General features: G+C 32.9%; 1 protein-coding gene across 3 annotated transcripts in view; it reads left to right on the top strand.

Annotated features, from left to right (window-relative positions):
* The first annotated feature begins 4,880 nt into the window (after positions 1-4,880).
* LOC130630309 (uncharacterized) overlaps positions 4,881-18,071 on the top strand; it is a 30,560-nt gene continuing 17,369 nt past the window's right edge. For 2 of the 3 annotated variants that reach the window (XM_057443762.1, XM_057443764.1), the window contains exons 1-8: positions 4,881-4,956; positions 11,011-11,241; positions 11,428-11,744; positions 13,024-13,184; positions 14,233-14,407; positions 14,501-14,684; positions 15,886-16,233; positions 17,315-17,405. In XM_057443762.1, the coding sequence (XP_057299745.1) occupies positions 4,899-4,956; positions 11,011-11,241; positions 11,428-11,744; positions 13,024-13,184; positions 14,233-14,407; positions 14,501-14,684; positions 15,886-16,233; positions 17,315-17,405 (1,565 nt within the window). In that variant the 5' untranslated portion in view covers positions 4,881-4,898. The remainder of the gene's footprint in view (positions 4,957-11,010; positions 11,242-11,427; positions 11,745-13,023; positions 13,185-14,232; positions 14,408-14,500; positions 14,685-15,885; positions 16,234-17,314; positions 17,406-18,071) is intronic. The other variant, XM_057443763.1, reaches the window with a different exon arrangement.

The following is an 18,071-nucleotide window of genomic DNA, read 5'->3' as shown; positions in this document are numbered from 1 at the left end:
AATAGTTGCAATCAAGTGTTAGGCCTATTTGAGCAGTATTTTAGGAGTTAAATCTACAAGTTTTGTCGCAGGGGACACTTTTTATACCGAGGTTTTTAACATAATGTTGCATCCACATTCTTACTACAGAATGGGAATAAGAAGAAGAATACGGATTTAACATAACTTGAATTAACACCAGGTTGATAATGAATTAACACATTGTTCCGACAAGTTGAAACAAAAAGGGTAATTCACGATAAATCGAATTTAAAAAAGTGAAAAATTCATCTTTCGATTTAAATATTGAGGAAAAATTCAACTGACCTAATCGTAGTTCATGTCAATGGTTGCCCTCTCTTTAAAAGTGCAGTATACTTTTAATAAAGTCGTAAAATTTAAAGATAATGTATTGCTTATGCCAGCAGCAATGGTTACCCAACAAATACAAAACAATGGTCACAGTCATGTGACCTGATCGCGGGAGTTAACAACATGGTAGAACGGAGACGACAAAATGCGTAAATAAAAGGTTTTATAGAAAATCTAGCTTTTATTTTCCTTGTGAACAAAGCGAGTCTGCAGTAACATTCACAGAAAAAGCAGCTGAGTCATTCTTTGCTTATCCCCTATGTGATCACATATTACGACATTTTAAAATAGCACCATAAATGTTTTTAAAGAAAATTATGAATTCTCACCAAAAATTATTCCTTGTTATTGGCGATAGAGTGAAAACGGATGAAGTTTATATTCTTTGTCCTACAGTCATTTGAAACATACAGATACATAATAAACATTTTTCCCAGTAAAAAAATCAAAAACACAAAAAATCCTCACAAAAACTCTTTAGTTCTTGTATTTCTGAAGGTTTGTTTTTTCAAAAAAAGGCAAAAAAAGTTTTAATAAGATGCTCATTAAAATTTAAGTATTTTTTAACACGTCCTGGAAAAATGTTTTGTGATTACGTTGGCTGACCTCAAGAATTCCTCAAGAAACTACCAGGGTTCTGCAATGCAAAAGTTGATTTCAATGGGCTAACTATCACTCAAGCAGAATCTTATGCTTCTTTCCTTTCCTATCAGATAGCTACTTTTATAGTCGTAGTGAGCTAGCTGTTATGTGTTGTTAGTAACTTGTCAGCTACATAGTAGTCCTGAATAAAAAGGGGCAGGTCAGCAACAAAAGGTGCCAGTATACTTTCTCACTTATATAATGCTAACAAGTTAACAAAAATAAAATAATCCTTACGTGATAGAATACACAACTAAAAATACCATCAAGTTATGTTTCACTTGCCAAAACCAACCAACAAAAGTAAAAAAAAAAGTGCTTATGGCTGTGATTTGGTCGCGGAGCGTTCTGCCAATTTATTAGCAGCTCATAACAATAAAAATTAAATATCGGATGGAATTTATGCGTTACAACGCTACATCATCTAATATGTGAAGAGAGAAATTGTAACAACATGTGGTATATAGATGTGTAACCATATAGTTGTACTGCATCTATATCCTGCCTACTCAGAAATGTGAGAAGCCCTTGAATTGATTAATATAAACCATAAGTCCATAATAAAAAATTTAGAAATTGTCAACTTCGTCCCCAAGGCTCTCCTACAGCTATGATATTTTGACGGTATAGCTCCGTAGTAGCCCAGGGGGAGAGTAAAATTAATGCATGAAAAGAGAGAAAAAGTAGAAGTGTTAGAAAGAACGATTCTAATCAAAATATATTAGCTGTAACTTAAAATTCATTATATTGAACTTTTAAAAAATCAACATGAACATACAGTTTATCATAATAACTGAGACATTTTAACTTCGTTTTTATGTTGAACTAGCTAGCCTTACACAGATATTTCAACCTACATTTTCGACCATTGAAAAAAAATTGTTTTGATGGATGAAACACATTGTTTTTATTTTTGCTAGATTTCTCTCTAATCGAATAGCAAAGTTTAAATCAACAAAATCAGTCATTTTGGTATGTCACATACATTTCTGCCCTTAATAGTTTACATAAAACACAACTTGCAAGGTTTAACAGCTAATTCTACTAAAATTAGTTCTTTCGATATTGCATATGGTTCTCCCTCAAAAACTTTTTCTTGCAAAACTTTCCACAACGATCATTCATGAAAAGTTATGCCGTACAAATTTTGTTGATTCAAGAAAGTTTAAAAATTAAGCTGCAAACTCTGAAGCGCGGAGTTGTTTGGGTTAATATAAATGACTGCATAATTCAATGATTTAACCTCATTTTTGCTGCCATAGTTGATGTAAGTCCAACTTCTCTGAAGTGGATAAAGCACTCCCTCTCAAGCCTAAAACACGTTTTCATTAGATCTATCTGACTTATTTTAAACATGAGCATTGCTTTTAATGTTTTTTTATACATAACTTTGTATAAATTGACATGCTGTCAAATGGCTTATCGATGTATCAGAAAATGCCTAAATTCAGGACGTACAGATTACAGATCAAACTGTTTTTGCGTTTATCTCTTCAAATCAGTCTAAAACCTATCATACCAACATTTTAAATTTAAAAAAAGCATGTTTTTTTTGCCGCCGACACTAAAATTTTCAACGTTTTCCAATTTTTTCTGAAATAAGCCTCCAAGTGGAGGCTTATTTCAGAGTTGAGGATTATTTATTCAAGTCATGCTATAAATTTTGATATAGGGCTGACCTGAAAGAAAAATCTTAACTTGTCATTTATATATGGTGTCGTTTGTGACCGGTAGCTCAATAAGTAGATCATTCGACTCGTGCCCAATAGGTCGTGGGTTCGATCCTCACATTAGAAAATTTTTTAGTTGGGTAAAAGTTGGCAAAGGTTTCTGTAGCTCAAATGGGAGGTTTAAGCACTAAAGAATCGTCTTTGCGTTTTTTCCTTGAAACACCTGACAAGGTATATCCCTCAAAATTAGTGAGGCTAATAAATATAAATTCCTCACCAGTTTACACAAATTTTCCAAAAAATATCTTCCTCTGGCATGCTATATAGCGGGTATAGTATAGAATAGTCCTTCAAACTTTCTAATCTGCTTCAGATTTTGTGGCTAGCTACATCTTTTATAATCCATGCTCAGAAGTATAACAGCTCAAACAAAATCCATTAGAAGACACAAAAGTTAGCTATGCAAGAAACGCAATAAAGTTCCCTAAATATATAGAATATATCATGCACCATGTTAGTAAGCTCTACACAGAGACGTGGCCACCTAGGCGTACAGTGGTCTTCTTAATTCAGGAATAACAATGTTTACAGAAATAAAGTTTTGATGACATAAGTAAAAACCTTTCTAAAAAACAGTTGATTTTGAGAAATTATTTTATTAGCCCGTTGTCACTTGCAGACCTTGAAATCCTTATAACAATAAAGTTTAGGATTATGTATTTTGTTGAGCGGTTAAAGAGATCAGGTGAATTGTTGTTGTCAGCAGGGACCCATTTTTATGCATAATTATTCTCTAGAAAATACATGTATACGTCTACCTGTATACGTCTGTCTGTCACGCAAAATGGTACCACAAGTAGCGACGCACGAATTCGTTTTAAAAAAGACGAGCGAACTCGTGGTTTTTTCCACGGGCCACTGACTAGTTCTCTAGAAATTCGTTTAGCCATTGCATCTATTGTGGAGACCTTGAAATGCTGATTACGATAATGCATGTGCTTTCGACAAACTGTTTAAAAGATATCAGATTTTAGTAGATTTTTAATGACGTTATCAGGTTAACAAATTTCCATTTGTTTAGTTGTAAAAAGTAAAAGAATTGCAACAATAAAATCTAACGTTAAATAGGACACCGAAGTTATTTGATTTTGCCTAGTTAACTTTCAACTACGACTTCGAATATGACGAGCAAATGTCCATGTGGGTCATGATGTTGTTTTTTAAAGTAAATTAGGAATCATTATCATGCTCTGAATAACTTAGAATCTTCATATTATTCTGTCACTATATTTTGAAGATTTTCTTTATTATTTTATATTTTTATCAAGAATAAAGGAAAATAAAATGTTCATTGTTTTTAAACAGGACAGTCTACAATCGTGGTCACAATATGTTGGGACAAGACAACGAATTTTGAAGTTCGCCACTACAAGTAATTGCGTAGGCTCATTGCTGATGTCAGCAAGGCCATTAATCACGAATTTCGGGGCCTTCGTGGTCCCCGACGTGAATTATTTGTGCGGGCGTGCTAAAGAATGTGACTAGTAACTTTTCAACACTCTCTGCCTGGCCTGCTTGTGTGCAAAAGTAGCGACTTTGCAGCCTCCCGGCTGCAGAGTATTGACTATTTGACTCTTTTGTCCATATTTGGATAATAAGTAAAAAACTGCCTTAGTCTCAATATTTTTGCCCACGATTGTAGTCTAGTTTAAGGCTACATAAAGCAAGTTGCTAGGAGTCTTAATTTAACATTGTGAAGGGTTAAATTATTCATGTCAATGACCTGATGATTCTAGATAGCTATTGAATTGAAATGGTTTTGTCATGGTTTGACATATTTAACATATATAAATTAATAAATCGCTTGATTTATGATTATCTACATTATTAATATGATAAAAAAATATTACATATTTAGTTGTGTTTTGATCGAAAATGTCTTGGTGCAGAAAAGAAGTTTCTCTTTTTAGATCTATGATAATATGATAATATTAGTAGATAAAATAAACAGTCTTCTAAACAAAACCGTTTGTAGAAGATAATTTTTTTAAGGTAGAATAAATTAATGACTTTCAATTTCTTGTAGCCACTTAAAATAAAAACAATTTTCGTTGCTAAATGATTTAATATTAACATTTTATGTTTTAAATTTTGTGTTATGTGTTATTTGTGTATGTCTTTAAACATATTAAAGAGTATATATTTTAAGATTTTGTTTTAGATAAAAAATTTAAAATGAATATCTTGATTTTAAAAGTCAACATCTGCATCCTATTTGTACACTATGTGAAAGGTATGACTACTTATTGTTAACTGAATTCATTAAGGCGATGATACACGATCCAGTTAATCGAATTCGATTTGTCAATATTATATTGAGCATCAAAAGAAAATAATTTTAACAGGTGATATACACGAGAACAGATTTTTGATATTTTTTTCCCATAAAACGTCTTTAGAGAGCGAACACGAAGTTGACCTCGTTGCGGTTGCAGTTATATTTTCAGCAACTACAAATTTAGGGAAACGTCAGAAACGTTGTATGTGGAGGAAAAATGGCTGCAGAGAAGACCTAATTTAGGAGTGTGTGATACGTTTTGTACAAAATTCCGTTACACCAAAAAAATAATTATTTTAATTTTTCTAGGATGTCTTCTGCTAATACGCTCCACAGCACTTCTTTCAATATCCATTTACTGATAAAACTAATCTCGTTAAATTTTTTTATACTTTTTTTGACGACATGATGTTTTTAAATGTCCTCTAGTAATTTTTATTTTTAATACAGTAACTCAGTTTGAGCATTTTGGTTGGTTAAAAACCTTTCGATTAATCGAAAAAGATAAACCGATCCGACTTTTTTGAAGTCGAATTCGACGAGTCTGAACATGCTAAAAGCATACGACTTTTACATGACAAACGATCCAAATTGTGTATCGCCGCCTTTAGCCATGGTATATTTTTAAGATCTTAACGCCTTTTTAGACGTTATTCGCGTAAAGTTCTTATTTTGTCTGTTCAAAGGCTGACTGATATTCCTTTGATCTTTCCGCGAATTTTTAGAAACCAGGGGGTTGTTTAATTGGAAATCTTATGATTTATCAAAATAAATTACAGAAAATAATTTATTTCCTTACATAATTTAATTAATTTAATTGATAAACTTCTAATTTAAAAAACAAATTAAGTGATTAAAATGAATTCATTATTTAAATGCGCCATTTTTAATAATATTTTACCCCCGTGACCTTAATCGCCGATTCCGCCCAGGAACCACAGAAAACAAATAGGATGGTTTTACTGACAGTTTACTGACTGTTTTGACCGCTCGCACGTGTATACCATTTAAAACGCCTGATTCTTTGAAAAACTATTCAAGACTTTCGCGGCCTAGACATGCCAACGAAGAAACATGATGGCCATTTTAGTTTTTAAAAAGTAATGGTGGTCAGTGTTGTTTCTAAGTCTGTTTCACCTTTTTGTCTTCTATAAGCTTTTTATATTTGTAATATTTGTTTTTTTTATGTTCTAAAATGTGAAGATTAATATATTGTCACGTTTTTTAGCTACGTGCAGATCTTAAACGCACCAGTTTTAGGATTTTTGGCTAGGAACGAATATTTTGAAGGCTACTAGCTAATAGCCTTACTTTTTACTAATTTTGTTTGGTATAAGAGGTTTTTCTCCAACCCAACATTTATTCTTATGTCGAGGATATAGCCATTTAGCTATCTCATATATTTACCTAAAAAGTGATAGTATAAAAATTCAGTTTGGCTATCAATATCGCAATATTCTCAGCAATAAATCTTATGCTAAATGCAGTTTAGCTAGGTAGCTATACATCTTTAATTATTTTCTTAAAAACTTTTTTGCAAATAAAAATGGCTGAGCAATTGCTTTAGCTGGAGGGGTAACGAAAGGCTGTTTCCTGTGTTGTCATTTAAACCGAAGTTTTGATAAAGTTTTTTTGGAGAAGGGTACTGTTCAAGTCTGTTTAACTGTACCAAGCGGTCAGCTCAGTGTTAACAATAGCCTATTTTTTGGAAAAGGCTGTTACGCCTATGCGGGTCAGCCCACTGTGACAATTAATTTTTAAACATTCTTGGGAATCACGCCTGTACGAATGTCCAACAATGTTTACCTGGACTAACCGCTTAGCCCTGTGCAAGAAGCGAAGGACTGTTTCTTGTGTTTTCATTTAAATAGAGTCTGCAAGAAAGTTTTTTTCAAAAGGGTATTATCCCTATACACCTGTGTAACACTATTAAACTGTACTAAGCTCAGTCAGTCCGGTGTCACGATTAATTTTTTAACTTTTACAAAAACTTATTCCGAAAAATAAATTTTTTTATTTCAGCCTTTGTTGCGGGAAAGTTATTTTTTGAAAAGTATGTTACAGTCGCAACACTATAATGGTCTGTGCGCTTCACTTGATTTACGACATACTGCATACCTGTACTAAAGTGCTCCACCTGACTGTGCCGCACAGTTTGCAGTTCTTTTTAAGCGCTCCTTAGGGCGTTCAACAATAGTTACTTGTGGCTTATCCCGGCGATTCGACGCCGGGTTTCCCGGCTAGTCTCTATAATAATAGCCGTCGTCTGTCTGTCTCTGCGCGGACCCCTGCTAAGTTAGAAAATCATGTTACGGAAACACAAATATCAAATGCGATATATTCTTATCCACTTTGTTGCCACGGGTAAATTCAAAGGACGGGCGAACCCGTGGATTTTTCCACGGGCAACGACTAGTCTATATAATAATACGCTAAGTGTGTCTGTGTGTCTGTAACAGCCAAAGTGGATATGTTTATTTTCCTTTGATGTTGCCGAAAAAAGTCTTTGATGTTGCCGTAAAATATATGTCTTCTTTGTCGCGAAAAGCTGCGAGTTTTGTGTGGTTTGTTAAATGAAGTTCTAGCACAAAGTAACGGAAATTGTGTTTGCAAAAAAGAAGGCTGTTCTTTTTAAGCATTTTCTACTCTTTCCTTCAAAATAAATCTTTACAAAAGCATTTAAAAAGAGGCATGGTATATAAATGAAATATAGAAAGGTTTATGTAAGGTTTATTTATGTTTTTTTTAGTTTTGATGATATTATTGATGCGAGACATGTTTGTTAGCTAGCATCATAAAACCAACCACACCAACAACAACCTAATAGCTAGCTAGCTCGGACTTTAGAAATATGTATCCATGTTCTTTATACCTAGCTAAGTCTCCAGTTTATATTCAACTGACCAGCTATTAGTTGATGTAGCTAGCTTATGTTTGCTTCAGTTTTATGTTGCTTTTTACATGTAGCTAGCTAAGCTAGCTACCGTAGTGTTATCTTAGTGGTCTTTGCTAAGAATGTGACTGTAACTTATTTCATTTGACATTTTAAGCTTAAATTAACAAGCCACAACAACTTTTAAAAAAGTATAACATAATATTTAAGAAGAGTTTAAGGACTGTTCTTAAGCAAATAATGTATTTTTCACATTTTGTGCATGCAAATAATGTATTTTTCACATTTTGTGTAGCTAACTAAACTTATATACATCGGTTACATGCAATATGACGAAACAATTTTTATTTAACATGTAGTAGTTCTGGTACCTTAAGTGTAGTGATTTTTGTTGTTCTAAATGTTCTGACTAAAATGTTTTTGTTTATGACATTTTGTCTTAATTAAGAAAAGTTTCAACTTTTTTGAGGGAGTACAACACCGAAAAAACTTGTATTGTAATAATCTAATAAGCCTTTTTTAAAATTGCCTTTCATGATCAGTCACAGTGGCGAAAAATCAAAACATTGCATGAAAACGAGGTTAGTTTAGATAAAGTTCAGGCCGCCAAGCTTTTTACTTGCTTTTCTGACCTTATTTATCAGCAAATGTTGGTTTTATCTTTTTCAACTGCTATATTGGAAGAATAATAATTGATAAAAGTATATAAAGGCTATTAGCAGTGGTAGCGTGACAAAGATTATGAATATTTATTGATATTGCGTGTGTATTTATGGTAAATTTAATGTTGGCTAGCTAGCTAGCTATAGCCAACAAACATGTTACATTGTTTCATACTCCTCCAACAAGTTTACATTATATACTGTACAGTCTAAATTTTTACATAACTTATGATTGTTTTTCTCAAAAAGCATAGCCAGATATTATAGGTAGGATGTTACAGCTAGGTATCTACACAGGGGTGATGTGCTGCCAAGCTATGTATCGTTATTATTGTCACACTCCCCTGCTAATATATTTTTGCCTTTCCATTTAGTATACATTTATAACAAACATAATTTAGCTCAGGTCAGTGTACTCAGTAATTACGAATTGTGTATTGTTTCGCTTTGTCTGTTCAGATCCCTATTAGTATTGTAAGATTAACCTACAATACTAACTACAAATTGTTTGTTGGTATGGTATCTGTTCTGGCATAATCAATTTTTTCAGAAGGTGAAGACACCACTAAACATGCTGTTAAATATTTTCGTCACACATTTACTAAAATAGAAATATTTAGTAGGTGTTGCGTATCTATTTTCTCTTAGAAAATCGGTCCTTAAAATTGCTCTCATTTTCTTTGAAATTAACTTGACAGACCGAGATTAGGCCTTTATAAACTATTTTGATAGTTATATTATGATGTTTGCGTTATCCTCAGAAAAATAAAACAGTCATTTACTAGTTGTAAATAATCTATATATATTGAAATCTTTTTTTAACTTTCTTAGACCACCAAGTTAAGTTATTGTGGTAAATCGATCGCGTATTAACCATGTTAGGGTGCGCTGCCCAGCTTAAGTGGACAAATATGTTATTGCATTGAAACAACCCCCCCCCCCCCAAAAAAAAAAAAAAAAAATTCTTATTTATTATGATTACAATACAATAGTTTTCTTTGTAAAAAATATATTGCCATCTTACAGTAGAATACTTAAAATCGGAAAGTTACGCATAATACAAAAAAATTTATTTCCACCTTTATTTATTAATTTCCACAAATTTGTCAAACAAGAGCACCCTGTAAAAAATTATTTCTGCATAAATTTTTTTAAACTTTGCCCCTACGTACAAATAAACAACAATATCCATAGTTAATACATATCTAGCATGGGATAACACTCTGGCAATACTTATGAAATATTATTATATAGCTAGTTATTGACAGAATAACAAAACAACAATAATTATCTGTAACTATGTACAACTGTAACTCCTTTACAGAAAAAGCTCAAGGATACTTATGAGCACGCGTGCTTTTGCCTTAAATAATTGCATTGCTCTTCTTACATTTTTTTGAATTTAGAACATGATGAAGACCAATATTTAGTCTAATATTGCCAACCCAACATGCTCAGTATAGCTAAGTCATAATTTTATTTACGGATGTTTAAAATAAAAGATATCCAATAACAAAGTATAAAGTATATATATATGTCTATAACGTTGGTTAAACTCCAACTAGCAAGGTAGTAGTAACCAAAGCTAGCGTAGCTAAAATATAAAATCCAAATCAATCAACTTTAGCTAGCTAAACACCAGAAAAGAATGTAAGCCAGCAATTTTAATAAGCCCAATGGATATAAAATAAATGCCATTTTCTATTTATTTTACCATAAGTTCATAATTAGCACATTTGACAAGTTAATTTGAGAAATTATGAAAGTAAACAAACTATATATGCATCACTTCTTTAAAAAAATAAAATTAGCTCTAGACTAACCTGGTTTTCATGTCAGTTTGTTTATTTCGGCTGTGTATTTTGCGAAAAGAAAATAGATATTAAAATAGGCTTATTTACGTTAAAATTCACTAAGAGTTATTTAATATATTATTCCTCACCTGCTCAGTTTGTTACGCCAAAGCGTCATTAATTCTGTCATAACTGTCTATTTTCACTTCAAAAGTGAAACTTTACAGTATGACAATCTTGCACAAGATGCTAAATTTGGAGCCATATCTACTATCCGTTATACTTTGATCTCCACTAAACATTTGCTACATAAAATCAAAATGTTTTGATTTTATTCGCAGCATACTTAACAATTTTTTGCATCTGGTAATAATTTTTTCTTAACTACATTAGTATGAAAGCGAAAAAAAATTATTCAACCCTTTACGCAATCCATTCACTCCTACCCCATAAGAATAGGGTTGGAGCACTTATTTTCTCCATCCAACTAACGCTTTATGAGCTTTATGACCTTAAAATAATGTACTTTTATCCTTTACCATCTTGTAACAGAATTTGTGTTAATATAAAAATTAAAATATCTTTTACAAAATTCTAATTTTGTAGTTTCTCAGTTAGAGTACGCAAGTAAAGAAAACATAACGTTTAACGTTCTCTTTAGGATGCGTTTTCCACCCTGGTTATTATTTGGCTAACTATGACTCTGGAAATCCGGTCATTAGTTCAGAACACGGAACCGCAGAAGCTTGTTGCGACTATTGCCTTAGTCTATTGGTTCAAGACGCATTGATATATGCATTTCTTGTAAATGCTGGACCTTATTGCTTTTGCGTGAAATATAAGTACCCTTCCATTGGCCAATATGCTCTTGATACTCATGGATTTTATTGGAGTAAGTGATTTATATTTGTCAAAAAAAAAAAAAATAATGCAAATTTTGTACTATAACATCTAAACAATACCGCCAGCCAGAATTTGGTTGTATAGCTCACGTTGCGTTAAATGAAATTTAGAAAACAATTTTCGAGTTAATCACAAAAATTCTAGGTTAATGTATGAATAAAACAATCTATTTCAGGACCACCTGTAAACCATCCCGTTCCAGCAAATCCATACAATTGGACAATTGGAAGTACATATAATGTCCAAGTGACCTATCGTGAATACAAAGGAACGAATGACCAAATGGAAATATACACGTTTAACAATATGAGTCACCCAACTCTTAAGTCCGGACAAATAATTTTGGAAAGCATAGTAGAAAGTCATGAAATTCCATTTCCTGCTGAAAGAAAATTTATACAAAATAACGCAACTAAGCTACACAGCTCCTTGAAAGAAACATTTAAAGATATTCCCCACTTTGTGTTTGGGCACTATGCACTCACTTTTACGGTATGTACATATTTACTTTTCTTATTTGTACTCGGTGTTAGAGATTTTTTATAACTTCTTCGACCTTCTTAAAACAATGGATGTGAGCCAAAATCTTGTGTAAATACGCTCAAGTTAATTAATTAGTTATTGTTTAGGTTTAACTCTTTTGTTATGTTCTAAAAGAAGAAAGGCTCTTCAGTATTTCGTTGCGTGTTTTTTTTCGTAATATTATAGAACATTGTCACACTAAGAATATGACGTAACTTTATTTTCAATAAATTCTCATTATCATATCATTGATTCGTGTTTTATTATTATTATTACTATTATTTACCCAGGATAGCTTCTTCAGTTTCTATATATAAGGAACTGTTATCAATGAGGGTCCTTCGAAGTGGGTCCTAGTGCTTTTAAAGCTCCCATTTGAACTATGAAAAGCGTGCAAACAAAACAACCGCTTAACTACATCATCATCATCATCATTCTCGGCTTAAAGTCCGTTTTCCATGCTAGCATGGGTTGGACGGGGTATATTAATGACCCTCTTCCAATCTGATCTAGACTATATTAGATCTAAACTCAAATTCCTCTGTATCAAGTCTGTCCTTATAACCTCCTGTTAAGTCTTTCTCGGTCTGCCTCTGGGCTTTGCTTCAGGCACTATCAAGTCTCTACACTTTCTTACCCAATTATTCCCCTCCATTCTTTCCAAGTGCCCCAGTCAATTCAATCTTCTTATCTGGATAACATATTTAATTCTATGGATACTTGCTTCTTAGCTTATCTGAACTCTATCTGTCTCTCACACTGGCGTTACACATCCACCTAACCATTCTCATATCATTCTTTTCTAAACGGTCAAGATCTTCCTGCTTCATTGCCGATGTCTCACTATCGTAACACTTCTTACACAGGTCTCATACAACTTACCTTTTACCTCAATTGACAAGACTCTGCTAGTCAACAAAGTAAGTAACTCTCTGAACTTTTTCTAAGCAGAACATATCCTGCAAGTAACACTTCTTCCAACACCCCATTCACTGCCCAACATATCACTTAAGTAACAGAAGTTCTCATCTCTACACAACCGCATAAGATATCAATCCTATTCTCATGTTGAACGTTAAGCAGAAAGGATCAATTCACACTTTTATAGTTTCTGGCAAGAAACGGTCAGGGTTTGAACACAAGACCTTCCGCACTGGAGTCGGCTTCTAATGCGTCCTTACTTAAAGTGTCATAAAATAGCTTCTGACGATTTTGAAGCTCTGTTAAAATATTCCTCAATTTCCTCCAGGTAGCGGATATGGGAGCTTACGACAATTCAGAGCTTTGGTTTACATCCACATATTCGAATGATGAGTTTGCAGTTATAGACTTTAAATCATTTCGATTAACTCGTCCAAGTAGGAATTGCCATGGTGTAGTACTGAAGCATGATGGTGCTGCTATCGAGGGGTATGATTTCTTTTATGTGTTTTGTCAGGGTAAATCTCCAAGTTCACCATGCTGCATTGAAATGATTAAAAATTGTAAAACAGTGAACAATCTTGACCATATATTGTCAGGATCTGTTTAGAATGGTCTCGCAGTGATTTTTTTGAAGCATTTCACCTGTAGCATTTTGAGAGCTAAAAAGATTAGTTCACCACAAGTGTTGTTTTTTCAAGACGTCCTTAAAGGCAATGTCAAAAAACTGAAATGGACCGACGTATCTTAAAAGTTTTAAAAAAACGTGTTTTACTAAAGAAGTACTTTGAAAAATAAAATTATTGAAGAAACCTCGAAACTCTCATAACTGGACATCTTTATAATAATAGCCGTATTGTGTCGGTCAGTTCGCAAAAAAGTGTAGTGTGACCCGTGGAATTTTTTACGGGTAAACGACTAGTCTCTATAATAAAACCCGACGCCTCTCTGTCTATTCGCAAAATAGGACTGCAGTAGCGAGACGCAAATTATGGATATCCACGGCCCTCCAACTAGCTGCTTTAGATTAACTGTAGAATGCAACACGCTTTTTCAAATAAGGAATACGGTTTAGAAAAAATATTGAGCGAGGATGTCAGGTTGAAAACGATAAGTCTAATGTTTAGAATACTAGGGAAATTAGAATAAGCACAACTTTGTTTAAAATTTCCTGCTCTAGTAAGAAAACATGTATTTTTTAATACAAAATTCAGAAGCTAGTCAGACATTCAAGACGAAGATGGTTTTTAAAGCGAAAGAACCAGAAATATAATTAATAACCACATACCCAATTAACAAACCAATTACATTTAAGCCTACTTTTGTGAGCTGAACAGTCTTTCAAAAACACACATAATCCTTGATCGTAGCTCCTTATAGGTTAAGCTGCACAGCTTCATAAATCATAACAAATCAAAAGCACAGTCTTTGTAAGGTATGTGGCAGCCTGCACTATGGAAACAATGATGTCATTACAATATGTTATTCAGCCTACCCGTATTTGACACAAAGTGTTTTACAGTTTATTCACGTTTAGTGGCTATGTTGTCTCACTGTCAATGAATACAAGTGACGTTTGCAATGTCGATCTGGAAAATGTGCATTTACTGTTAGCCCACGAAGATATGTTAGAGGCTTATGAAGTAAAGTACGAAGACCAGAGTATAGAAGCGACAAGTGTGATTTATTCAACACGCGAAGCAAAGATAACAGTAAGGATCTGTACTATTATAGTGTTTCTTATATCACAACGAATCTTTATATGAATTGTCATTTTATTTTGATGTGTTTTTTTTAATCTTTAGTTTGATCGATTTTACATGAGGTCAATTATCGACATAAAGATATATTTCAGATTTACAGGCACAGTTTCCAGGAAAACAGCAATCATGTCAGCATTGTTGTACACTGGATTTGCAAATAATATATCCAGTGTGAAAAAAGAAGAAAAGATTTTTACTACATTGACAAATCTACAGTATGGGATAGGTAAAAAGAGTTTCTTAGTTTTACATACCTCAATTTTACTAAATAGCTATTGTTTTCGGATTTATTTTACAAAATCTTTTTCTTCACAATCATATTCGAATTTTAGCCTAATTCGCGAAAGTTTATGTTCGCGATAACTTCTGGCGTGGCTCATTCACGCAAGTTTATGACTTTACTGATATAACCAGTTTCAATTTTCTTGTTAATAGGATAGTAACTTTTGAATATTTTTAAGAAAATCTTTGTAATTTAGGAAAATTGATTCTTCTGAAAATTTTAAAAACTGTTGATTCGCGAAATTTTCTGTTCGCGACAGTTTCTTCCCTTAAAATACTGGTTTCTGATGAAGTCAGAGAAAAACTACTTCCGTCGTAAGCAAAAATTGATTGCTACCATTTTATTCCTTTAATTACAACTACAGCTGTCGCTTGTCTAACATCGTTTAAAAAAGTCTATCAGACGGAATGGACGAGGCGGTAGAGTGGCTTTTGGGTGGCGGTCCCCCCTCTCAATATATTCAGAGTTAGTGTTATATCTGTCAACAAAATTATTTTGTCAATGTTATAACCATCGTTGTCAAGTCTTACATACAATTTAAATGTAATTTCTCATAACATGTTTTATTCTATCGACATATAGCTTGTCTAGATTGCTCTCTTGTCACTTTGACTGCTATCAAATATATATGTAATAACTTCTGCCCGGATTTTTCATATGATGTGCTGTCTTTAGCCAGTATTAAGCGTGTCCTATTCGAGTTTAGCAGTGTGGAAGGCAAATTTATTGTATACTAGTGTAGGAAGAACCAGTTATTACAATCATTTTATATAATTAAACAACATGAGAGTACATTTTTGCCTTCTTCTTTAGCTCCTGCTGAGAATCTTCTTGAAAGATTCATTACCTTTAGTCTATTCTGTAAACTTAAAACTGTGCATCTCAGAAGTCTTACATGGCTCAAATACATGGTACCTAGAATTGTGGAAGTCTTTTATATAGATACCAGTTATATTTTGCAGCTTGGGGTAACAACCCTTCAAAATAGAGTAACCTCCTTACTGATGCAAGTAATGATTGAGAATAAGGTTTACAAGAATAACACCCTTCACCTTAGCGGAGAATTAAAAGGACATACAAACTTTAACATGAAAAGCGAGGTTTGTTGTAACATGTTTTTTTGATTTAACTTATTGATTTTTAGGCTTTTATGTATTATCCACTGACACTTCCAAATGTCTAAATACAAACCCATCAAATGATGGACTGGTGCTTGATCTTTTATGCTCGTACTTCAGAGCAATACCACATAACTTGCTCCATGAAAGTGGAAAATGTGCTAGAGTGACTGCAACTGAGACGATATTGGAAGAGTGCAACAAGACGAGAAGGCTTGAAATTCGAGAAAGCAGAATCCATTTACCAGATGGACAGCAAATGGCTCATTCTTCGACGACAGTGGATTCACCTATCATCTCTGCGACACCTGATTCAACTGGCACTACTTTAAAAAGAACTTATGATATTCCTAATTACATATCCAAGTTAAAAGGTATTAAGCATCTTTTTACTTACGTGGTATCAATAACCTGCTTGCAAAATGAATTAACACAATAGTTAAATATGAAATATGATATAGGAAATAGGAAAAATTTTTATTATACTAAAACTGAAATTATAATGCACCAATAGTCACAGTAGGCTAAAAAAATATACACAACAATATTTTCTTTTTGGATTGATCAATCTTTAGAATTAATAACGGATGCTAAGGAAAAAAAACGCTTTGAATAGGAAACATATACATAGGTATTTGTGACAACCAAATTGTCAAAGAATCTTTATATAGTAAGGAATTTTTACCGTCCGCACTTATTTCTATACAACATCAACAAAAAGATATTTTTTAAAGAGAATATGCTATGGTATATAGGGTTCTCAGCATGCTGATGTCAGCAGGGGCAATCACTCATTGCTTGTACCCACAGGATCTGAAAGATGTTAACAAGTAATGAGACATAAAGGAAAGCATAAAATCAATACATATACATGTTCACGCATAGGAAATATATTTACGATAAATTAGCTTTAGGAAATAGACTGTTAGTTCAGAATTTCAAAATACTTTGATATGTGGCCAGTCTGTTATATAATCATAGTTGATAAGGCCCGTGCAAAAATCTACTTAGGTAGGAGAACAATGGAAAAAAAAGAACCGTCAGTTATATTTCGATGATGTCAGCAAAAAGTATAAAAACGCCAAAGTATAAAAAACATTATTTTTGGAAATTTGTAAAACCGTTGCTTTAGTCGTAAAACGAAATCATGAAACCCTCATTAAGAAAATGTATAGGATTATGTACTTTTGACGAACAGTTACAGAAATATAAGGAACTCAGGTTTGGAAAATTAACATAATTTGGTCCCTAGTTACCCACCCAGTTATAACTGTAATGCAATGGCTTCACCAATCTGTTTAAACGCATTTTTTCTAAATATACCCCGCAAAAACAGAGAAATATTGGCTTTACTTGCCAAGTAAGCCAACATGCGATCGAAATAATCTTCGTCAGTTATGTAAATCACCTTTTTTGTTTTTGTTTTATGTAAATACTTTAAATGTTACTGTATAGAAAAAGAGAGGGCTCCATGTCATCCTTCTTTAAAGGATATAACAATTATATCAAATGGAACGCAGCTCATTGTGTGCAGTAATACACAAAGGTATGAAAAATAGTGTTGAGCACGTTGTGCTTTCATTTAATTATACCATTTAGAAGTGAGAAGACCATTTGACACTTTGTTCCCAGAACCAAAATATCATTAATATTTGCAGATTGAGTTGGCCTAAGAAATGTTCTGATTTTTAAAATTTTAGGGTTGTAAAGGCTTTAATTTCATTGTACACAACATTACTTTACATTTTGTGTCCAAAGGATATGTTTTACTTGCTAAAAGTGTATTCACTTTGCTTGTTACATACATTTTTACAGACACAGCGTATTATTATGACCGCCCAAACTTCTATTCCATTGGTTATTTTCCCGTGGAAAATCCACTTGCATAAATAACAAATGAAATAGAAAACTTTACAAGAGATGATTAAAAATTCAATAACGTCGGAAATGGTCTGCTCAGCAACAAAAAAAACATATTTTTAAAACTAACTAAGTAATGTGAATTTTAAGTTCTAAGAATAATCCTAATGAACTTTCCCATTATGGGGATTTCATAAGTATTTTTACTTTCGAGAAATGACCAAAGGCTCTTAGAGGTATGAGACCTAAAAATTTCACATGCAGGTGTCTAATAGATAAATATATAAAGTCAGTAAGTATCATAGCCATGCATCATATCCCTCACACCGGGAACAGCTGTAAAACAATTTTT

The sequence above is a fragment of the Hydractinia symbiolongicarpus genome, chromosome 2 (genome assembly GCF_029227915.1).
Source record: "Hydractinia symbiolongicarpus strain clone_291-10 chromosome 2, HSymV2.1, whole genome shotgun sequence".
Taxonomy (NCBI): Eukaryota; Metazoa; Cnidaria; class Hydrozoa; order Anthoathecata; family Hydractiniidae; genus Hydractinia; species Hydractinia symbiolongicarpus.
The sequence above is the reverse complement of the archived record's forward strand: the minus strand, read 5'-3'. Positions and strand labels throughout refer to the sequence as shown.